Source organism: Candoia aspera, chromosome 1 (genome assembly GCF_035149785.1).
Source record: "Candoia aspera isolate rCanAsp1 chromosome 1, rCanAsp1.hap2, whole genome shotgun sequence".
Classification (NCBI taxonomy): domain Eukaryota; kingdom Metazoa; phylum Chordata; class Lepidosauria; order Squamata; family Boidae; genus Candoia; species Candoia aspera.
The window spans coordinates 237,840,107-237,864,433 of NC_086153.1; the positions used below are offsets into that span (position 1 = coordinate 237,840,107).

A 24,327-nucleotide genomic window follows, 5' to 3' on the forward strand; every position below is an offset into this window, starting at 1 on the left:
TTTTTTTTCCTTACTTGCTCCCCAACTCAGGGAGGTAGAGGTGTGTGTGTGAGAGAGAGGGAGGGAGGGAGGGAGGGAGGGAGGGAAAGGGAAAAAGCTGCTCCCCTGACCAGGCCTGAAAAAAAAGTGAGAATTTGCCTCCCCCCCCCTTTTCTCATTTGCTCCCCAACTCAGGTGTGTGTGTGTTCGAGGTGGTGAAGTCACGTGAGAGCTGGAATCTGATTTCAACAACATGTCTAAAAGTAGATGTTCAGCGAGTGTGAAATTACGGTGTCTTGCTCAAGAATTTGGGGAGCAAATTTTCAGTAGCGATCGTGATATTTTGTTTTGTAAATTGTGCAAAGATATCAGCCCAAAAGAGTTTTAATATTCAACAACATTGTGACACCGCGAAACATAAGAGTTGTTTAGCAAGATTTACATTCATAGAGAACAGGCAACGTCTCCTTTTCGAGAGAACTTCTTCAACTGCAGGTTCATCAAAAACCCAGTCAGAATTTTGTAAGGATCTCTGTACAATGATGGTTACTTCAAATATTCCTTTAAGGAAATTAGGTAGTGGTAGCCTCAGGCATTTTTTGGAGAAGTACACCAGTCACCCGATTCCAAATGAATCAACTGTAAGGAAAAATTACATCTCTGCCTGCTATGAAGATGCATTAGGAAAAATAGTATCTGCTGTTGACAAGAAGATGATACGGGTTTCAATAGATGGAACAAGTGATGTAAACAGAAGATATGTAGCCAATCTTATTACTGGCACTCTGAAATGTGACAAGCCTGGTGAAGTATTTCTTCTAACATGTGAAACTCTACAAAAAGTAAACAATTCCACTATTGCTATGCTCTTTGACGATTCTATGAAACTACTCTGGCTGGATGGTGTAAAAAGGGGAAATATCCTTCTCTTTGTAACAGATGCCGCTCCATACATGACTAAAGCAGCCAAGGGACTTAAACTTTATCCAAAAATGATCCATATCACATGCCTTGCACATAGTTTACACAGAGTGGTCGAAGAGATTTGAAGCAACTATCCTGATGTAGATAATTTCTAATGGGAAAAAAATGTTCATTAAAGCTCCACTTCGAGTACAAAAGTCCAAAGAAATTGCTCCTACTTGGGCTCTCCCTCCCCAACCTGACATGTTGGGGGACTTGGCTGGATGCAGCTATGTATTATGTCACAAATTATGCTTCCTTGCAGCGGATGGTTAAAAGAATTTGACTGTTGTGCATCTTCATCAAGATTGTGCAAGATTCCATTTCTGAAACTTGGCTGGAAACTTAGCATATATAGGATCTAACTTCAGTGGACTATCAAGAGCAATTACCCCCCTTGAAACTGTAGGAATGGAACTTAGTGATGTACTGAACATTGTAAAACAAACAGAGTGATTTAAAGCAAGCAAAGGGGAAAGTGGCTGAAAAAATTAGTGATAAACTGCAAAGAGTGCTGCAATCAATCTATTCAACACTGCAAAATAAGTAACATTCTAAATGGACTCAAAGCAAAATTGGAAGACTTCGAGCCAGAATTTTCTCCAGCTGAGTTTGCTTTTTTCAAATTGTTCCTTTAACCTCTTGTGATGTTGGGAGTTTCTCCAGATACAAGAACATACTGGTGGACAACAGAAGGAGTTTTGAGTTTGATAACCTCAAGATACACGTGGTCATCCAATGCAATTCTGCTGTTAATGGAAACTAATCCAGGAATGACCATTTTACTCTCAAAATGTTCATTTGATTCCTTCAATACTAGTACTTCTGCACTGGAAGTGAAGAATAAGCCTTTTAATTTGTGTGTGTGTGTGTAAGCATAGATTTTTAAAAATTGGGTGCTAATTTCAGAAAAATTGTAAAGTCATATTTTTGCTTTAAAAGTCATATTTTTGGTTTAATTGGTCATATTTGAACGTTTTAAGGTCATAAATGCTTGCATATTTCTACCATTTTTAGGTCATAGAAATCCTCGCCCATGTCATTTATATATTTATGTGTTCTCCAACACCAGAAAGGAAAGAAAGAAAAAAGGCAAACATCTAAAAACTGCCACCCCTCTTTCCCCCCAACTCCTTCTCAAGTATTCTTGACAATGCTATCCAGGCCTGATGAGAATCTCTACCAGGCTGACCATCTTCCTTTGCAAGGAAAACCACCAGCTTGTTCTAGCACAGAGGAGATAATATTAGCCAAAAGTAAGAGAGGCATAATTACCTTCCCTGTTTACACAGAGATAAATCAATGGACAAGTGGAACAATGTTCTGGGGTCAGCTACAGGTGTAACTATTTTTATGTCTTTTCTACCCACTTCCCAAAAATGGCTAATACATGAGAGCACATTTTCCATACCCCTGTGGAATGACAGACAAGTGAATCTTCTTGGCAGCACCTCCCAAAGAACATTGATCTTCTGCTGACAACAGCTAGCCTTCTTTCAGATGGAGCCCTTCAAACTAGGGATTATACCACTTGCTCCCTGCCTTACGTGCCTCGCAGCACCAAAGTGGGAAGCCAGTCCACCTGCAGATGCACCCAGTCTTTACCCTCGTTGAGCTGAGCTCAGGCTGACTGAAGGAACAAGTTGGGTCTTGAGCTGCCTGAGCCTCCTCTCAGATACTGTCCGTCAATCCCTTGGAACAATGACAGAGATGCCAAAACCAGTGTCAAGACCACCAAATAATAATTTACTGCAATTCATTATGTGGCTTTGTACACACTGCCAGGCAAGGAAAAAGGCAAAAAGAAAAGGGAATTTAAACAATAAAAACAGTTCCTTGCAGGCCTTGAAGTTTTAAGACTGTCCATGTGGAGCCCTTGGGGGCCTGCAGACACCACCCTCTCTCTCCTTTTCCCCTGAATCCATTTGATTCCATTTTCACATCACCTCCATCTCCGTGCTACACACAGTGGAAAGCCTTCCAAGTAACCGTCTGGTCAGCTGCAAACAGAGAAGGCAAGAAGTAAAACAAAAAGTTATTTATTTACGCAGTTCAACGACAACAAAAACATCAGGGTACAAGAATTACAGCAGATCAATACAGTACATGCAACAATATAACTGTTATGAGATAATAGGGGAAAAAGTCAGTGGGACCAAAATAAAATGCCACGGGTGGTGTCTGTGTGTGGAATTATTCAATATAGCTCTGAAATTATTTCAAGGTTAATCCCAGCGACACTTTCCTGCAGGGGGAAATCATGCCATATTATTTCAAAAACTAACAAACACACTTGGTTAAATGGACCTCAAAACTTCGTTGACTGGGAGTGAGGGATAGATGTATACACCAGAGTGTCCGTTTGCTTCACAGGGTAGCAGTTCTGGATCTGACTGTTTGCTGCTCCTGTTCAAGAATTGACCGCAATGATTTGATTGTGGATAAGAGTCCCCCAGGCATTTTTGCACTTAACATGCCATGCAGAAGCGGTTGCTCAGCAGCAAGTGGTTAATGCTTAGAATAGAAGCATTATGCTCTCGTACAGCAGTATTTCGCAGAGCAGTATATTTATGGAGTTGTAAAAGAGCCAGTGGCAACTTATAGTGCCAAGTATATTTTGCATCTGCTGAACTTATTTAGTAACGACTGAAAATCCTAGTCTTTTCTTATAGTTGCCAAATTGCTCCATTTCAAAGACTACCCTTTGTATGCAACATTGAGTTCAATGGAAGAAAGGAAAGACACAAATCCAAATACCTTAGTCTTTTTCCTAATGCATTAATAATGCTGGTTTTCTACATAAACAAGAATTTAGATTTCATTCAAGCCTTCTTCAGGCAGTCAGCCTGCCTCTCTACTCACATACAGGTGAATGGGTGAACTGTCTCCAATGTGGGGGAGGATTACATTAGTGCTGCTGTGGGTTGCAAACTGTTACACCAATTAGCAACAACCATTAATAGACCTAAGCTATATGCAAACAATGGGACCCATTAAGATAATTCTTCCTTGAGCACTGCTAAGCTAGAGAAAAAGCAAAAGGAAGATCTGAGTCCTTTGTTGATACTGTCCAAAATTGCTTTTCAATATAGTTCATAGTTTAATTAAGAAAAATGACTGTAGTACTATTTACTAACCTCAAGATGATGCTGTGATTACATTAGTGTTTTGATTTATTCATTCTTCTAGCTTACAACAGTTTTCCACACTATGATGCTCTCTAGATACATCTGCCATCATTGGAGCTAAGCTCAGCAGAGACCATGGGAATTATAATCCTTCGTATAATTCTTGAGTTCACCAGGTTAGGGAAATGAGTTCATTGGATTTGTAGCATATGCTCATTGGCTTATGGTACAATATAGTATATGCAACCCAATCTACAATGTCTTCCTGTGTTTTAGATATAGGAACTCGTTCACATGGGCAGACCTGTTGGCATCACTATTTATTATGCAAAGCACAAGGCTCTCAAACGTCTGTTTACGTGCCAGCCCTGCTCTGTGAAATATCACAGATTCACACATACTTTCCTCCACTGTAAGTTCAGAAGTGAGAATAGCTCTGTTTCCCTCTAAAAGCTACTGGTGCTTTGATACTGTAAGACCGAACAGGATCTTCAACCAAATATATTTGAGTTCTGATTTGTGTTCAGTAGTACAGAGGCTAATATGTACATGCCTGGTTTCTCCTTTATATTGTTGCAGTATCATATTTTTGGGAGCTATGAGATGGAAGAGCTCGAGCATGGCATACAGTTGAGTCAGCCCCAGAGAAATGTAAAATATGCACACTTGTAGCTGAATACTTCCTCAAGGCTATAACTAAGTGAGAAGCAAAGTTACTGCTATGTAACTTGACCAGTGCAAACTGATACAATAGGAGAGTCCACCTAGGCTTGAGCAGCATGTGCTGCTGTTAAGCTGAAAGCATACTCTTCTCAAAGTACATATGGACACAGGGCACTCCAATGTGCTCAACTCTTCACAAGCTCATGTGAACAGAAGGGGCTCGAACCCTAATGCAAAGACCATTATACTGATGAGTCATGTTTCCTTCAAGTGGTTTCACCATGAAAAACATAACACACATACAGAACACTGACAAAGTAAAAGGGGACCAGATACAAAGGCAGTGTGAACAGAGAGGAAAATGAAAAAGTGCATGACCGTTACGTTTATTATGTGCCATACTTTTTGCCTTATCTCCACCATGGCATAATTCTCCAAGCACTACAGGGAGAGCGGGTCTTCTTAGAAAGATACTATTAAACATAAAATCAAATCCCACTTATATTACAGCTAGTTAAGGGAAAACCAGCTCCCATCTCCTCTTCCACAAAAGGGAGCTCTTAAACCACACCTAGATAAATATTGCCAAGTTATGTTTTCCTCAGTGAAGAGAGAGAGTTCAAGCAGACCAGGTTCTGCCTTCAGACACAGTGTGGGTAGTGCAAAGGATGTAGGAATGAACACACACTTGGCGGACACTGGATTTTCTCCTCCCCTCAGCCTTTGGCAGTAGCATCTTTCTCAGGCCAAGCATTTTAAAAAACATTTGGGATTAATCTGTACAGTTTCAGCAGTGAGAGCACAGGAAGTTACCCCCACCCACCCATCTCACATCACAGGCTATAGGAAACACTCTGAGACATCTGGATTGTTTGCACATCTGGACACACACACACCCTTTAACAATAATAGCTGCCCTGGGTACAGTTAAAGAACTGGGCCTGCTGGGAGATCTCAGCTGATGTAACTTTACATCCATTCACTTCTCAATTGTGGAAGTTTTTTTTTATAAGGGAATATGCAAAGGTCTGTAACCACAGGAGGAGGAAATAGCCCTGATTTCTGCTCATCTGCTACCCTCTCTCCACTGGAATTCTAGGCTACACAGAATAAGCTATGTGGGATAGTTTACAAGCTCCTTTAAAATCTATGAGTCTTAATAGTCATGTTTAAAAATTTAGGAGGCTGCCTCTATGGCCAGAGAAGAGATTCACCCCAGACACCAATGCAGAGCATCCCACAGATGACCCGGTAAGAACGGTTACCAATTCTGGGTGACCTAATTTCAGTCACCATGCCTGCTTGTTTTTGTCTCCTCTTTCCATAAGGGCTTAATTCCACTCTTCCATTTCTGATTAGAAACCTGGAGAACAAGGAGCCTCTCTACCAAAAGGAATAGAATTCTCTTCTACTGGAGGAATAGAATTCTTTATTTTATACAAACAAACAAACAAACAAAGGCTTATGTGGTCTTTTTTCCTCTGAATGGAGAATAGGTAGATCAAAAAAGATATTCCACTATTATCAATTACAAGTAATCATGCTGCGTGGACTCATTTTGATACTTTCAAAAGGAACCTCCTTTTTTGTTCTATTATTCCTGATCATCTGAGGAGGTTTAGATGCAGGAGATTATGCTGTATTATGTTCTTAGTGGTTATATGCTAACCGATAGCATAATCCTGTGCATGCCTACTCACAAGAAAGTTCCAAATGTTCAATGGTATCCCCTCCCTGGGTAACTTGGCATCTTGCAATTGTAAGACTAAAACACTCACAATGCTTAGCCACGTTTAGCATGGAAGACAATGGCAGATCTTTTACATGGTCCTTCCCACCACTGTTTTGGACACCTGAACAAGAAGAAACTGCTCTGGCACTGAAGAACCCTTCTTAAATTCTAATTCTGTAAACTTTGTACAGTGTATCTCCAAAAGCATTTTCTTCCCCTCTTGCTTTCCTACTTCATACCAAATACACTGGGGAAAAAATCATTCCATTATGTTTTCTATTTGTATTTCAACCACAGGTCTCAATATTACTTCAGAGCATGAATTTTAAATATCTGAATTCTAAGTGCTGCCCAGCATTAATTCTCCCCTATAAAATCTCTCAAACAGACCCTGATTTCCATCACATGCATTTTGTTCTGTTATTCCTAAATCCAGGACAAACTCTTCAAAGTGACAGATGTGCTTCGTGGAGCGTCCAAACAAGAAGCACACTGTATTATCTAAGCTGGCCTTTCACAATTTGAGACTACAACCATCACATTCCCACCCAGAATCACCAATGCTGGTTGGGACTATGGGAATCATAGCCTGACCCCTATCTGCAGAAGTTACATATGACCTCTATCCGCAAGGGAAGGCAGAACTAAGGCATGGGAGGACAGTAGTGCAAACCTCACCTACGAAAGGCAACAGAAATCAAGTCAGCCAGAAACTTGGAATGCAGAAAGGGATGAAAACAAGAAAAAAGAGGCATATAAAATGGAGTATCCAGTTTAAAGGAGAAGCAAATATAGATGCAGACACTTCAATTCAAATCAGTCTCATTGATAAAGAAAAAATGGTCCAATTCCTCCTCATTCTTGACAGTCTTCTTGTTCAAAGCATTTTCCCTCAAGAATTGTAGTAAAAATGCACTTCCTTTTGAGGAAATGGGCAGTTTATAGTCAGTATCTGACAAGCCACGTTCTGTCTTCTTGAAGGGAATCAGACTCATCAAGTTGAGGAAGGCAGGGATGGGCAATATGTGGGCTCAAAGGAAACAGATGATTTCTAATTTCCATCAGTTCTAGCTAGCCTGCTGAGGGATTATGGGATCTGCCGTTCCTTCCAACAATTCAAGGGTCACATACAAACCTTCCCTAAGCTACAGGAAACAACTTCAGGTAACCAACTGGGAATTAAACAGTTGCTTTACAATATATAATCTGAGCAGCCTTTTCTCTAACAGAGCCGCTCATTTTCGCTCAGTGACTTACCTTGGTCATGATATTACACATTTACAGTTCATGCAGCCTGGACCACTTTCATCTGGGGGATTCAATTTACGTAGTTTGTGCTGCCGGATCTCCCGCACTAAAGTATAGAAGGCATCTTCGACTCCCTGTAACAAGTCAACAAAGTGTTTTGAACATAAAGTGTGTGTTTGTGTGTATAAGCAAAGGCAAAGGACATTTCCAAGAGTAGTTAAACACATGTTTTCCACTGCTGGTCAGTTCTGAATGCTTTACTATAGCTAATACAGTGTTTGATTCAAAGAGATAAAAGCCCCACTCCTTCCCACCACCAAAAAAACCCCAAACTGTGGACTGGTAGAAGTTGTAGAAGTAACTAGCAGAAATAGTAGACATCACAGTGCTGTGCATTGTTTACCAAGTGCCCCTGTTTTGCATCCAAATCATAGACCCATGGAGCTGACTGCCTAAATTGGCAGCAAATACTTGTACTTAGGCAGAACAGTTTGGACAAATGGCAGAGCAGAGACCACCGCCACCACCATCACCACTGCTGGCTGAGCATTTGCCTCTGTTACTGCTATGCAAGTGCGGACAATTGCTAAACCAGGCTACCTGCCAGCTTTATCCCAGGGTCATCTTAATGGACCAAAATCACTCAGAATCCAAGCTTGCTGCAATTTTCACTTATCTTTCCCAGTGCTCAGGAACCATTAGCAGAAACTACACAACCTAGAGCCCTAGTAACCCAACAGTAAATGCATATTATTGGCTCAACGGAGCTAACGGCCAACTCCAGCCCTGTAAGTCAGACAACCACAATAGGCTCGTACAAACAGAGGAGGTAAGCTGAACAGCCATCTGTTTACACAATTCAGAAAGGTATGTAATTTCCTGGGGGGGAGGGGAGAGTTGGACATTCTTCTATCAGAAAAAACAATCAGCAAAGGAGGAATTTAAACTAAGCTTTGGCAAGTGATGTTTCTTCAATGTATTACTGCGCAATCCAAATCCAGGGCCAACAGTCCAACACATCCAATCTTCAGCTGATTGCAGAAGCGATGCAGGGGAGCCAAGAAACCCCCTCTGACGTACAACAATGAAAAGTTTGGCAGACTCTCCAGAAGATAGCTTGATTTTCACCATAGAAACCTTGAAGACTGCATCTTGCAGGTATGGACTGGATTCTTCCCTCAAGAGTGAAAGCAGAAAAAGTGACTTTGCAGAAAATTCTGTTTCCACTTCTTTCCCCCTGGGTATACCTGTCTAGTTTTGGCTGATGTCTCTATGTATGGAATCCCATAGCTCCGAGCCAGCTCCTGGGCTTGCCGCGTTTCTACAGTCCGGGCAGGAAGGTCACACTTATTCCCCACCAACACCATAGGCACATCATCGGAGTCCTTCACCCTCTTGATTTGCTCTCTGAAACAAAGAAAACAAAGCTGGGACAAATAAACAGAAAGCCAACATCTCTGTACAAGTGCCATGATTTTTAAGAGCATATTGGGTAAGAACATGATAAACCTAGCCCACAGAGCTCCGAACTGAGGCCTTTCCCTCTCACCAAAGTCCTCTCAAAGCTTTGTCATCCTCTCACTACCTGGCATGTAACCATCAGTGCATTTGTCGATATGGCTCTTAGGCCAAAAGAGACCACATTCCTCCTCTGGACACTGTTTGCCCTAGAACTTAGTAAATGGGATTAGTCTCAATCCCTGCCTCACTCCTCCAGTAAAGCCAAATTCACTAATTCAAATAAATCAGATAGGGAATTACTGAGGTCAGGGTGTTCACATTTAACATTTGTTCATTGTTGAAGGCTGATTTTCCTGTTTTTGGATGAAGCTGGTATCTGATTTAATCAAGCAGGGTATTTGTTTATGCAGGTATGGAGGTGTTGGGGCAAATCCTGTGATAGAAAGATGAGAACGGGGACTGCGAACTTAGCAGGGACCAAAGGCCACTAGCTCTCTTCACTAGTGCATGCACATCAGGAACACAATGCCTCCCAGTAGATCATTGAGATGACACAAAAATGGAACAGAAAGGTAGACTTTGGGGACAAATAAAAGCAATGAAAAAATAGGAAAGAGTATCCTAGAATTCTCATCTGTACCCCCAGGATTTGTGTCTTAAATTTGCAGGGGACATAGTTTTAAAAATACTTAGCAAATCTAAGACATCCGAGGGGGTGTTATTTTGTCAGTTTGCTATGGAAAAAACAATACCCCAGATTCCTATAGTACCTTAAGCACTGATACCTTTTACGATTTCAAGAGGTAGAATATATTTCGTTATATGCAAGTACATGAAGCAGATTCAAATTTATGAAAACATATCCCCTGATGCATGTTACCCTGCAAAAAATCTATTGCCTTTGAAACACCGAAGGCCTCAATCAAAGCTTTATACAGAATCTCTCGTACTAGGCCTGCCATCGTGCTGTATGCAAAATTATGTGTACATGCATACATGTGGCAGAGAGGACATAGTAAAGGCATCTGTTTTGCAGTGTAAGCACCCAGGTTTAATCCCTGCAATCTTCTAGCAAAAAGTCCTAAACCATTACTAACCTCAGAAAGGAAAGTAGCAGCCATGTGGGATAGGCAAGGAGTTCTCCACTACTCTTACCCGCATTTCCCATGAGAGCTGATAATTACTGAACCCTATCCATCACAAATGTCAGCACAGGTCACAAAATGGCAGAAGCAGAGCTGACATAATCAGCTGGTGATTACTGATCATTTCCTAGTGATACTTAATCTCTTCTTGGTAATTGATATATTCTTTAACACTGTGATTTCCCTAACACAGGAAGTTCAGCAATTTCAACTTGTGAGAAGTTAGCTTGACAGCCAACAGCTGCAGTTATAATTCAGCCTTGACATTTCTAGCAGAATTTGCTGATCCAGAAGCTCTAAGTGTAGAAGAATTAATTTTTTCCCTCTGCTTTCACATCACTCAAAAGTATTCTTAGTCATATCCTGTCATTTCTTCTCTTTTCATTCTCCTTCCAGCAGTTTTTACATTCACTTCCTCTTATAACAGCTTCCCTCTCTTCTGCCCTTCCTCTCTATTTCATTTCTCTTATTATGATTATTAACCATTCCTAATTTTCTTCAAAGCCCCTCCAGGCCTTTTTCCATCACAGGAGGGAGATCCTCCTTTCCTTCTCCCCTGAGTCATGTCATCTTTGGTCACCCTTTTTCAATTCTACATGCGCTGCTCCCAAGCTGTTTTTATTAGGGGGAGGAGGTAACCAGCTATCTACCCTCATGGCACAGAAGCAGCCCCAAGTCACTGCCCTTGGCCCCTCGCTTTTCTTCCTGCCCTACCATCTAGACAGACACTCTGTGCCTCTCTGCTATCAGTTCCTTCATGCCCCTTCTCTCTCATCAACTCCCACTCCCAAACGTAGGCCTTCTTTACAGATAACTCTGGGGACCCCCTACTACAACAACATTTGAGGACTCCTGCAATAAAACAGTGAACAGGCCTCCCTGTATGGAGCAGAAAGAACAGAGCACAAACCTTCCGTCAACACCCAATTACAGCTACAGCCAGCCCAGCATCTGGATCATCAACTAACCCGGCTGCTGTCCAGGTGGGGGGGAGGTCCTTGTTCCCCAAGGAGCGAGCCAGGCCTCTTTTACTCAAACAGACCACGGCTGAGCTCCTTGCTTCACAAGGAGGTGTCAACATGGAGAACACTGACCCAAGAGATACACCTGGGCTTATCCAAGCCAATTAGTCTCCATTAACCTTCCAGGTTTTCTAGGAGATTTAAGCAGTTTTTCTTCAAGGAAAGCTACAACTAATGTGCTTCTCCCTCATGTGTGTATGCATTTTCTTTCCTCTTTTTAGCAGTGAGCACCAGAAAAACACATATTTGTTTTATTTAAGACTAACAGAATCACATGCTACCATCAGATGAAAGCAGATGTGTATTCATCTTAAACCATTCATTCCCAGTCTTTCCTGGAGAAATATATTTTGTATGCAGCAATTTGGGAATCGTGCATGACACCTACTCCAATTACACCCTAATTGCTCATACATGAAGACTGGACTAGTCTAGTTAAGCAAATTCACACATCAGTGAGTAAATTACAATGTGTCACTTTTCTTATGCACTGTGCCCTGGTTTAGACATTTAAAAGTGGAAATAGCTTTTATGTGGTGGAAAAGAGTTGTAAGAGTCCCTTCCTTCTTTCAAACCCTTACTGTAATCTTCAGATTCCAGATTCAATGAATATACTCCGAATAGCCATGCTGACTAAGGAAGATGAGGCAAGGATCCACTATAGAGACCAATAAGTACAGGAAAAGAGGAAACAGCATGAATGGTGGGACTCCCTGTAGGCCTTGAAGTGGCACAACCATTTATTTATTACTCTATTTTAGAAACACAGTGAATAACAGCAGAACTTAAATTCTGCCTACACCATACCAAGGCTTTTTTAGGCCCATAAACCTTTGAGAATCCATCCTTGCCTAGTAAACTTGCAGAGGTCCCTCTGCATTTTAATGATGTTTTCAAGGAACTGTATTCTTTTTTCATACCCACAAATGCAATAGCCTTTAGACAACAGTCAAACATTTTTCTATGCAAGATCTTTAAGTACTCCAGAGGGACCAGGGAAGAATTAAAGTTCTTAAGTGAAATAGCATGCATTGGTGCAGGCTTTTCCATCTGTTGAATTATATACAGGGAAGGAAACTTGTGGACTTTCTGGTTTAGCCAGTCCTAAAACACAACTGATAGGAAAAATCAGACACAGGGGAGGGGTGTCATCTCTGCTGAAAGTGAACATAGGTGGGGGCCAAAGGACGTCAGGATCCCTGGCATTCAGATACTCCATTGATGACTTCTAAAACAGCATGGGCAGGCACACACGTTGCTAGAACTTCCTTAGGAAAAATATCAGCAAAGCCTCAATCAACCTATTCATTTCTTCTCTTTGCCCTTCACATGCAACAGATACAAGTTCTCTTCCCTTAACACGTACAGCACAGCACCCTTAATTAAAGATGAAGGGAGCAAACAAGAGAGGATGTTTCCTGCTAGTCAAAGCAAACATTTGAATGCTCCCTCCCTGGGAGCTTTTCTGATTGACTGGCAATTTCCTTGGACGGTGTTTCAGCAGAAATGCTGCTGGAAACTTTCTGCTTTAATCAGTCCAAGGGGATGGACAACAATGGGCTGCCCTCTGTGTTAAGCTGAAAAAGGTGTTAGCAACATGACCTCTTTTCCAGATCTCTGATTCTAAAAAAGGATATACACTGTCCTTCACAGTACAGGTCAAGATTATTCTACTCACCTATACTGATGAATGTCTTCAAAGGACTTGGTGTTGTTAATAGCAAAGACACATAGGAAGCCTTCTCCTGTCCGCATGTACTGGTCTCGCATGGCACTGTATTCCTCTTGGCCAGCTGTGTCCAAAATGTCCAATAGGCAGGTCTCCCCATCAATGACCACTTGCTTTCTGTAGGAATCCTGTAGAGCCAAGAGAGAATGTTTAGGAGCGGTGTAAACCATCTTTGCTTGTGGCTGTTAACTGTGGCTGTTGCTGCTTCTCTTTTTGCTTCCCACAAACTTAGCTATTCATCACTCATTTCCTTTTGCAAGCTCTCATTGCCATCTTCATGGCTCTAACATTGTTGCTCTCTACTCCTGCAACAATACTCTCTTTCTTGACCACATCTGAACCACCTCCTCCCCAGCCCTCTCTTCCTTTCGTTTACATCCCACATGCCTTTCTATGTCTCCCAATCTGCACCTGCCTTGTATAGACATCTTTCTGCCTCTAGATGCCCCTCTGGAAAATTCTTGGCTTGGCACAGGCCCTTTGGGAGGACTGTATCGATACAAAATAGTTGCTGTAGAATCCACAATTCATACTCTGAAACACATTACTCTGGGTTTGCCAGAGTCAGCAATTTGAACCATACAGAGAACCATATTATATAGCAAGGGTACACAACTCTTTGATGGCCAAGTGCACCACTTTTATCCCCCCTCCCACCCATGATAATCACCAGAGGGCAGCAAAATTTTTAGACTTTTTCTTTCCTATTTTGAGGGAAATGGGGGGGGATTGCACCACTCATGTACATTTTTCAAGACACACTGCAGAGGAAGAAGTATTCATACCTCTAGTGTCAGAGAAGCAGCTCACTTTTTAGAACTGCCAGTGTTCTCCCCTGCCAGACAAGGTATGCCTTTGACACCACACTGTTCAGGTTTTGCGAACTTATTTTCTTTACTTTATTTAGCATGTGTACTTATCCTTTTAAAAGTAGCTGTGCCAAAGGAGGTTCCCAGTCATCTCTGACTGGCACACATACAAGCCAGAGAGTAAATATAAATGTGGGCAAGCATTGGGTGGAGTTCATGAGCAGTATAACCATGTCTTCCCTGCCTACTCATAATATTGTCCCTCAAGATAAAATTGTAACTATGAAAACAATCAGCATAGACCTGTTCTCATATTCAGTTCTTCTTGGCTATAAGTATTCTAATTCAAAAGGCTTTTTTCCATTCCTAAATTATATATATATATCCATGCCACTTGCTTTACCTCCCATTTTAACAGCATCTTTAATATTTAATAATGTTGGTCTTTTTCTTTTCTAATAGAAAAGAAGTTACTAAATAATAACTACAGTTTTTTTTCCTGATGTTCTTAGGAAATAAAGCTTTCAACTACTATGACATCTCACTTTTTGGAAAAGAAGTCTTAAGGAAAAGGCTAAATACTGGAGTTCCAGAATTTTGAGAGAGAAGAATATCATCTGCTACTCTAAAATGTTAAAAACTCCAACTACACACACCTCTCATTGGCTTTTTTCCCCTAAATTAAAAATATCTAATTATTACATTACTTTGTAGGGGAATTTCCTCAATCTCTTAACTTTTTCTACATCTTTTCTAGCAAGCATGTAAAACACCTAATCATAATGTCCCTCTCTCTGGCATATGCTTTTTCCCCTGGGCCTTTTCTCTCTGTTGAGTTGCTCTCCACCCAGCTTTGTATCAACAGAAAACTACCAACATGCTGCTGATCCTTTCTGCCTCTGCACACAGTTAATTGACTTCACTGTAACGGGTGACAGATTTTACCCACCTTGAAGATTCCCTTAGACTGTGTTGGAATAAAGGGAAAAATACTGGTACAATTAAGGACAGCTTAAACCTATCTCATTTATGAGCTGGGAAGGAGATGAAGACAATATCATAAGGACACATTCTTTGACTGCCAGCATGTCCTACTCCGTGTGCATTGCCTATTCCTAGCCCAGCCTTCCCAAATCTTGAGTCCCTTTGGCAATGAAGGAAAGTGTAATCTAGCCTTCTATTTTGTTCATGTGGATTTTCATTGGGCTTCACCTGCAAAAATGCAGTCTTGTGAGATTTGCTATTTATTTATTGGTTTGGAAAATGGATCTTAAACATCTTAATAGTTTAATATGTCTTAAACAAGTAACTCTGGGCAGCCAGCAAAGAATACATCCCTGGTCTGCTTTAGAAAGGCAGTGAAAACCTGTTTTTCCAATGAGCCCTGGGCTCAGTGTTCTGTGAATTGGAGTGATGACTGATGAGGGATGGTTGAAACTGTGTTTTATATGCTTCCCCATTGCATGATTTCATTGGTGTACCTTTTGCATCTTGATTTCATTGAGTTTTTAATGTAAGTTGCCTTAGTCTTTCTGATTTGGCAGTCATATAGGACAAGCACCCAACCAAATAATGGGCCATCCTCACTGAACAAGTAATATTTCAAAGAAAGCTACCTTGCTGGTCCTGGGTGTTAATTTCTAACTGAGCAACCTAGACTTGTTAATTTAATGACAGTTAATGAGGGAAGGTGACAGCAGAATAGCAATCAGAAAAATAAGAGCCCCCTGATTTACAACATCCTCTGTAATCTAATTTTTAAAAGGTTCAAATGGAATTGGGAAGTCCAGATTCAATCCATTCAGCATGGAGGTCATCAGAGAACTTTGGGTCAGTTACTCTCTCTCAGACCAATCTACCTCACTGAGGGGCTGCAGCAGGGATACAATGAGGGTAGAGCCCCATTAGGCCATCTTAAGCTCCCAGGGAAAAGGAAAGTAAATATTATCTTTTGTTGACCCAGGGCCATCTGAATAAAGACACTGACAGTGTTCAGACATTATCCTAACTATTGTTTGAAAGAACAAAAACAAGCGCTAGTGACATCTGGCCTTGCATGCTCCTCCTCAACACCATCCAGGGCGAGAATAAAAGGTCCCATTCTCATTGTAGCTTAACCACAACTCAGTATTATTAGTATTAATCACAACTTAGTATTATTTACCAATTCAGATGACATGTCAAATGAAGGTTAATGTAAAACAGAAGCAAAAATTTCCAAACTCTTCCTTACAGTTGTGTTAGAGATGAGAAACACAACATACACAAACTCAAGAATCACTGGGGTTTGATCTTGCCGGCTGAGTTATAGCATACCATTATATAAAAATGTTGCCACTGTTCCTATGTATGTTCCTACATATGTAAAAAAAAAACAGGCCAGGGACAGGAACAATAAACTAACTTCTAAGAAGACTTTAACATCAAGGACTGACCTCCAAGTTCCTTTTAGCAACAGAAAGCAGGAAACATTTGTAATCCATATGGCTTAAATCCAAGGGCTAAAAATACTTTGGATTCCAGGTATACTTTTCTGTAGCCTATCAAAACCAGGATATTCTAGGCACACTGGAACTACAATGGAGTACTGGGATCTGTAATGCCAGCAAATCTGGAGGACACCAGTTTGGATTTGGCTTCTGTGATCCTCTTGGTAAACGAATTCCAAAGGAGAATCTGGGTCACAGAACAAATGAGTAGCTGCTTGGCTGGATGCTGGCTGCTGTCAAGATGACTAGCGCCCGGCTCTTTCATGGGAAAAGGGCATTTTTATGTCTCTATCGATAATATATTAGCAACCTCTCTCTACCGCTTATCAGAGGAATGATAAAAATGGTTTCTCTGGTTATTCAACTCCTGTATCCCATCTTCATTTACAGGGATGCCCGCTTCTCTGTGGTTTGCTGCAGCAGGAATATGAAATGGCCAAGCAAATTTGGCTCCATTTTCCTTAAGAAACAAATAGCAACTTCTCAGTAGCATGCACTTCCATCACAAGTCAAAAGTTTAGATGCAATATTTAAAAATATCACAGAAGAACACTTAAATCTGACTTATGAATACAGAATGAAGCAAAATACTTTAACATTGGACATATTGAAAGATATTTGTGAATAATGGACCCAGAAGTTAACCTTAAGAGTGTCTGCCTCTATAGACAGCCTGTGTTTAAAAGATGCTATGGAAGAGGAACACGTTTTACTGAACAAGACTGAGACTGATTTCAAAGTGGATTTAAAAATGACAGGCTACAAGAATGATATGGAAAAAGATGCTACACTGGATATACAAATGAAACCAGCTGATGTCTTAATAATTAAAAGGGATATACAAATAACAAACCAAAAGCATGACCTGGATAACTTTCCTATATTGGATTTAGAAAAGAAACTAGTTAAAGTTTTGAAAGATTTTGTGAGAACAGACAATATAAAAATGAAAAATCAAGTTCTGGGACATTATTTGAAGAGACTAAAGATCAAAATTGTTAGAAATAAAATGAAGGAATATAGAGTTGGTTTATTTGATCAAGGTTAAAATAGGTGTGTTGTTATTTCTGGAAACAATGGATTTTTGCTGATATCAGGACTGAAATGACAAACTTTAAGGATTTGTTTATAGATAAGGTAATATGGGAAGAAGAGATCATTTGTTGTATTTTAAGAGGTGATAAGTTACTAAAATTATTTATACTTGTGATGAAGGGGGAAAGTCATTTCTTTATATTTTTTCTTTTTCTTTACTGCATTTCTTCTTCTTTCTTTTGTTTTTCTATTTGTTTTCTTCTTTTCTGCACTTTCTATTTTTTCTTTTTTAGTTTGTATCAGTTTTTATCTTTTTACTTGTAATGTTTAATAAAATTATTTAAAAAAGAAAAATCACTAGGAAACAGACTTTTTTTCTTTTATTATTGAACAAAGAGATGCACAACATGCATCTGAAACACTGACTTATCCAATGCAAGATACAACAATTTCTAGATATGCCTCATTAGCAAATCATCAATTTACAGAGACAGCCTCATCTGTCAGTTACGTAAAACCCTCATTTATACTAGCTGGTCAAGTTGAAAAAAATACTCTTGAATGCTTATTACTAAATTCTCATGCCTGAACAAAAAACATTTTTCTACAAAACTGTCCAAACTTTTTTTTACCTCCTGTGCTCAAATCACAGTTTGTAATCATTAAACCATATCCATTTCAACTATTCATATAATAGTGGCACAGCTCTACTTTCAGCTTCTACTCGTAAACAATATTTTTTTCTGTGGTTGCACTTTTTAGATCAGAAAACATTTGCTGAGAATACTTGCTTTAAAACAAAAAGAAAACAAAACAAATCTGTGATTCTGGATGAAAGCAAGGTAATTACTGCCATTCAGTATGAGGAAGAGCAATTTTACAGGGGAGGGAAACGTTGCTGTTTCATTAGCTCAGTACAAATGTAAGGTCTCAAAATATAAATATGTAAATACGGTGTTTGTAGTAGCAGGTGTGCGGCTTTAAAATTACGTAAATCCACATGTCCTAAGTGAACAATTAAGGCAGATTTTCCTAACCCAGTGCCTTCCAGCTGTCTTGGACTCTGGCACCTACAATTCCCAAAAGAAATGCTGACTAGGAATTGGGGCACTAAAATCCAACACGTCTGGAGAACACCAGCTTTGAAAAGGCTAAGCTGAAACTTTTAGAAAAACTCACAAAGCATCAAGCCAAGATAATAGTATTCTCTAACTCTATTATAGATTTGGAAAATAAGGAGACTGAATTAAAAGCAAGAGTACCTACTAGGCAAGTTGAACTGCACCACTCTGATGAAGAAATGGCCAGCCTGTATTATTACCTCCACTTAGGTGCAACAGAAAAATTCTCTCTTTGATCTCAGCTGCCAAACAACAGGAGCCACACACATCTGGGAAACTGACCCACAGCGCTGTCCCTTGAAGACGGTGGCTTGAGCTTGGCAACTGTGAAGGGGGGAGGGGAAGAGAGCCAGATTCAACTGAGCCCAGCCTCCAACAAAAGCCATTCAGCCCCCGCTCCCACCATTTTCTCACTTAATTTTGCTGATCAGATTTTATTACACTGCTCCCAACTGACCTTGAGCACAATACAGGCTACTGTTTTGCACTTCAAAATGACAAAACCAGACACTTAAGCCGCAGAGGCCTCAGGGTGTGTGAGTGCATGCACATGCATGCACGCACACACGCACACACACAGGGTTCTTCTCCAGACAGCCTAACCCTTTCACCAGCCAATCTGCCTCCACTAAGGACAGAGAAATGCAGCCTGAGATGATGCAAATGTAGCCTTTCTGCCTTGTTCTTTGTGAGGCAAATCAGAAAGAGACACCAGAGACTGTTGAAAGATGCCCCAAAGTAATAAGCAGGCACGAAACACAGGCTTGCAGCTAAGAGCCACACCCAAATGCAATGAAACTTTCCTCCAAACACCTATTTTTAAAGTGACATCAGGATATTAAAAAGTTGAAGGCTTTCATAAATAACGAACAGTTGAAGAACTTCCTGTTCTTTAGAACCTGGGCTGCACAACAATAAGGCCCAGTTCATACACAAACAAGGATGAGGTGATCAAGCTCTCTTGGGATGAATTCACACAGCCTGACATCATCCCATCAGGATGCAGGTTCCAACACAATGTGTGTGCCATTTCCCTTCAAAAATCCCCTTTTTCCTTTTTTTGGTAATAACCTTTTTTAGCAATCACAATCTGTTAAAAGGTCACAATACAATTGGTTTTCCTTGAGGTACTCTTTGAGGTGAAAGGGTGAGCTACTTTTATAAACCAGAAGAATCAAGTTGGGGGGTTGTCTGTAAGCAAGTGAAACTAACTACAAGGAATTAAGAACAAGGGTTCTCTGATAAAATGGGGTTGTGAAATTGTCAGGCAAAGCTCATGGAGAAGCTGGAAGAGGGGGAACACTCCTTATACACTACCCAAGGAACTAGTGGGTAGAAAAAGATGTAACAAATAAAAATAAAATCCCTATCAAATACACAGGAACAAAGGAATGATGGATCTAACCTGTGCATGTTGACAGAAAATGGGTCCAAAAGCTCCCTCAGACTCAGCAGCAAATGCTAAAGGTTGCCAAAAAACAAAAAAAGATAATCTTTCTAGTATTACTTTTCCTGCTGCAGTTACATATTCTAAATATAGCCGTTCTTGCACAGCATTATTTGTCACATGCAGCTGCATGCTGAAAAGCTACCACCATCATGGTCCTGCCTCACACGCAGACACGCTCTGCCGTAGAGCTTGATGCCTGGGCCAAACCATCCCAGTGTGCAAAAGGGGGGCCTGGCTATCACTTCAAAGGAAGAATTCAGCAAATAAAAAGACAAGAGAACTTCTGAGACAACAATCACCACTAGAGCTCTCTGGCTCCAAGACAAACCTCTCAGATGGGACCCCAAACGGTGGGAGCGCTGAGGCACCAAGGCTGCCTCCCAGGCTGCAGCAACTAAGGGTGGGATGGAGAAAGAGAGGGGGAGAGGTACATGGCCGCGACCACCACAGCAGCTGACCTGAGCCCACAAAGGTCTCCTCCCCACCTCTTCAGTCCCTGCAGCTGAGAGACAAGAGAGAGGAATTCAGCAGCCCCAGAGCTGACTCAACAAAGGCAGCAGAGGAGGACCTGGCCAGCAGCAGCTCTTCTGTCACTCGTACCCTCATTCCTTCTGTGCTTCTCTACACTACACTTTTTTAATGCACAAAGAGAATGAAGGCACATGGTGAAGTGTGGGCAAGGGGGAGCCTAAGCTCCACCTTCTGCTGGCCCAAGGTGGCTGTCTCCTTTGCTTTTGCTTTTTGTATGCCACTGTCCCATTAGACCAGGGTTTCTCAACCTTGGCAAATTTAAGATGTGTGGACTTCAATTCCCAGAATTCCCCAGCCAGCCATGGGGAAAACTTGCCAAGGTTGAGAAACCCTGGATCAGACCCTAAAATCTCCATTGGGAAAAATATCCAAAGCACAGGTAGTTGTCCCAACCTCCCATCTTTCCGCTTTCTTGGATCACAGCAATTGAAACTGAATCTATAAACTCTGATCACATGGTGGCTAATAAACTCAAGAGAAGCTGCAAGAATTTAGACTTCTAATTTGCAAGAGAGGTCGGCGATAGCCAGCTCACATCTCACCAGGAAGTGATCCATTCATGACAAGAGGTGACATGCAATCCATGAGCCACTAGTTCCCTGCCAACCCACCCTACCCCAAATCAGATCAAGTGAATACCTGCAAAGTGCAGTTCTGCTGTATGGTGAGATATGCTGCACTCACAAGGACATCTCTGTGTTAGAAGCTATGCAGTCTAAATTTCTGAGACCCTTACCTTCAGTTCCTCGCTCTGTCACTAACACAGGAGGAAGCATTTCAGAGTATTGAAAGAGACTTCATCTTAATTAATTCACTATAAATGAGGCTGGGAAATTCCTATGAGAGTTTCCAAGGCTTTGTATTTATCCCACACCCTACTGAAATCCTCATACTTCTTGTTTCCTTGGGCTTGCCCAACTGGGTGGGGACTGATACAATCATGTAATGTATTTGTGCTGTCTTATTCCAGATCAACTTGGCATTCACTAACAACATCGCAAAGTGAGAGGGGAAGTCAGCATGGAAACTCCAGGATTTGCTGATGGTGTGGGCAGAGTGAGAAGTCTGAAACATCCAGATCTTGGAGCTCTTGGATAATATACTAATTCCCTCAACACATTTTCGTATCTTTCTCCTACTCTCACCTCAGGAAAAGACAATCATATAGCTGTGCCAGAACATCTGCACAACAGATTACTACGCCAACCCCTTTTCTTCTAGAATACCACAAGTTCTCTCATGCTGATGGCACACCACTGCTGTCACTGTAAAAGGAGGGTGAAATGGTATGCTGTTGTTTTGCAAAGCAGCCCATTATTCCTTCTGATGGATAAAACAGCTGAACAAGAAGGGCTTGAGTCACTAGCAACTGTCATTGCATTTGCAACTCTACAGTTTTCCTCAAGGCCACACAGGTGCTTACCAACTGACTTACAAACTCTGTACATGGATTTCACTTAGGGAGAGAGGGACACTGTACAGCTTGTATACTTAAGTAAGTTCCACTAAACAGGCTGGACTTATGTCTGAGAAAACTATGTAGGATTTGCAGGTACAACGGCAATTCTATGTATACTTACTTGGGAGTAATCCCGATATAAAGCAATAGGATTTGCCTCTATCAGATTGAAAGTATACAAGCTAGTTGGCAACAAGTTATCTTTTGTGTTTGGACTTTAGTAAAAATCATCCAGAAGATGCACTCTTCTTGGTGAAAAGAAATGTGGCTGGCCTGAAAACAATAGTTTTATTTTTAGGCTATTTACGTATCCACAAGAGAAGCCAGATGTGTGCATTAATATTATATGCAGCTAGGCTGCTCAGCTTTCCTGATCTTCTATCATGCATCCGTCCTAAGATGCAGATGTGGTTCATGATCCCTATTTTATAAATAGATTAACTAGTACATGTTTACATATGTGAACGTGTGTGTGTGTGTGTGTGAGAGCACATATACTGGGGGAATTTGAACATTTTCTCAACAGCCAAATATGCCTCTGCAAATTAAAGTGATGCAGTTTCAAGATGACCTGACTTTGACCTGACTTTGCTGAAAATGTAGATTAGTATAACGTGAGACATAAATTATATAACAGAGCTGGCTTGGGCTTCCAAAGTCCATAGGTCCATCTTAACCATTAACAAAAACCACAAGGCTGATAAATGGTGCTCCTAGCCTGGCAAATGATAGAATGCCAAAGCTTGTGCCCTTCAGGGGAATTGGACTGCAATTCCCCATTACCTACAACCAGCATGACCCTGAAATGGCAACTGTAGTCCAAAGCATGTGGAGAGGATCAGGTTGTAGAAAGTTGCCTAGTTTAGTGGTATCTATATAGTACTAAAACTCTCATGTCTGTTTGTTTGTAACCTTTAACTGGGCAAAACAGTGCATCATAGGCCAACCATTTTTGAGCCAAGGTACCTCAAATGGGCTAACGTACAGAATGCACCCGAAATCTGGGAGCCATGACTCCCATGGAATTGAAATTTGGCAAATTTTATAAAACATTTTATGACATAAGAGTTATAAAACATTTAATGACATAATACAAAATGTCATAAAATGTTTCCTGTGGTCAACTCCCGATGTTTGACTATACTATACAGTTCAATATGAATGACATGGGCTATTTCACGGCAGATATGTCTCTGAATATCTCCCTGAATTTTAAAGAACTTTTCCAGTGAAGGCAGTACATTAGAAGCTCTGCCATTGTTGAAGGCATTGAGGAATCTGTAAGGAAGTATCTCTGAATCAATGACCCAACAGGCCACAGGTTATCTAGTATCTTCTATTGTGCTTGCTTTCTTCTTTGGATCATCTATTATCCTCTCAGGAAAGAGAGCATCAGTCTGTTTCTCTTCATTTACATTTCTGGTTGAAAGAATGATTAAATTTCAGATTGTAAGTGTGAACTGTGTATGTACAGACATTAAGGCTAAAAGAGGAGACAACTTTTTGTTAGAAAAGAGCAGGTTGCTCACCTCTATGGTAGGATCATACTCATCAACAAAATGATTCTGAATAAGCTGAATAGTCAGGGCACTTTTCCCAACGCCTCCTGCTCCAACCACCACCAGTTTGTACTCTGTCATCTTCTGGGCTACTTCAGCTCAGGGTCTGCTCACGGCACAGATGCCTAGAAACAAAAAAGAAGCATATGAGAACTATAAAGACCAGACAAACAGTTTCTCCTCTTATCCCAACTGACTGTCACTAATGCTACTTTGCAAAAAACAGGAGTCACTACAGCAAAGGCACTGGCAGGCAGAGCTGAAGCTGCAGATGTTGACACCCTTCTGATAGAAGACCCAGTTCCAGATTGTTTTCATTACATGGGCATGGTGACCCCCAATACCCAGAAGCTCTAAAGGGGATCAGAGCCCTCCATTGTGTGAAACAATATAGGGCAGGCAAACTGTGCAGGATGTGGGGAAAGCAGCTATTCAATATTCAGGGCCAGTTAATCAGTACTCAGAATATATTGCTGCCTGGTGCAGTGGACAGAGTGCCAGGATGAGCTATGAAGGCCTCCTCCCGCCCCTATGCCTTACTTCAACTCCCGTGGCTGATGCGACAAAGATAAATGATATAAATACTTTGGAAATATGAAACTGCTGCAAGTGAAATAAAAATGCCTGCTCTTCTTTTCAAGCTGAAGTTCATCTCCCCTTTCCCTCTGCCCATAAAGAATATTTTCCAATGCTGGAAACAAACTGTTCGATGAATTTCCTAGACATTTTAAAAGTAAAAAAAAAAAAGCCTTTTAAAAGTAAACACAAACTTTTGGACCATTCACAAATTTTGCTCCAAACGCT

The 24,327-nt window shown here is 40.9% G+C and overlaps 1 protein-coding gene across 2 annotated transcripts in view; it reads right to left on the minus strand.

Moving 5' to 3' along the window:
* Positions 1-2,667: 2,667 nt before the first annotated feature.
* HRAS (HRas proto-oncogene, GTPase) overlaps positions 2,668-24,327 on the minus strand; it is a 59,605-nt gene continuing 37,945 nt past the window's right edge. For both annotated transcript variants that reach the window (XM_063289280.1, XM_063289281.1), the window contains 5 exons: positions 23,494-23,648; positions 13,020-13,198; positions 8,961-9,120; positions 7,723-7,847; positions 2,668-2,942 (listed from right to left, as the gene is read on the minus strand). In XM_063289280.1, the coding sequence (XP_063145350.1) occupies positions 7,728-7,847; positions 8,961-9,120; positions 13,020-13,198; positions 23,494-23,604 (570 nt within the window). In that variant the 5' untranslated portion in view covers positions 23,605-23,648 and the 3' untranslated portion in view covers positions 2,668-2,942; positions 7,723-7,727. The remainder of the gene's footprint in view (positions 2,943-7,722; positions 7,848-8,960; positions 9,121-13,019; positions 13,199-23,493; positions 23,649-24,327) is intronic.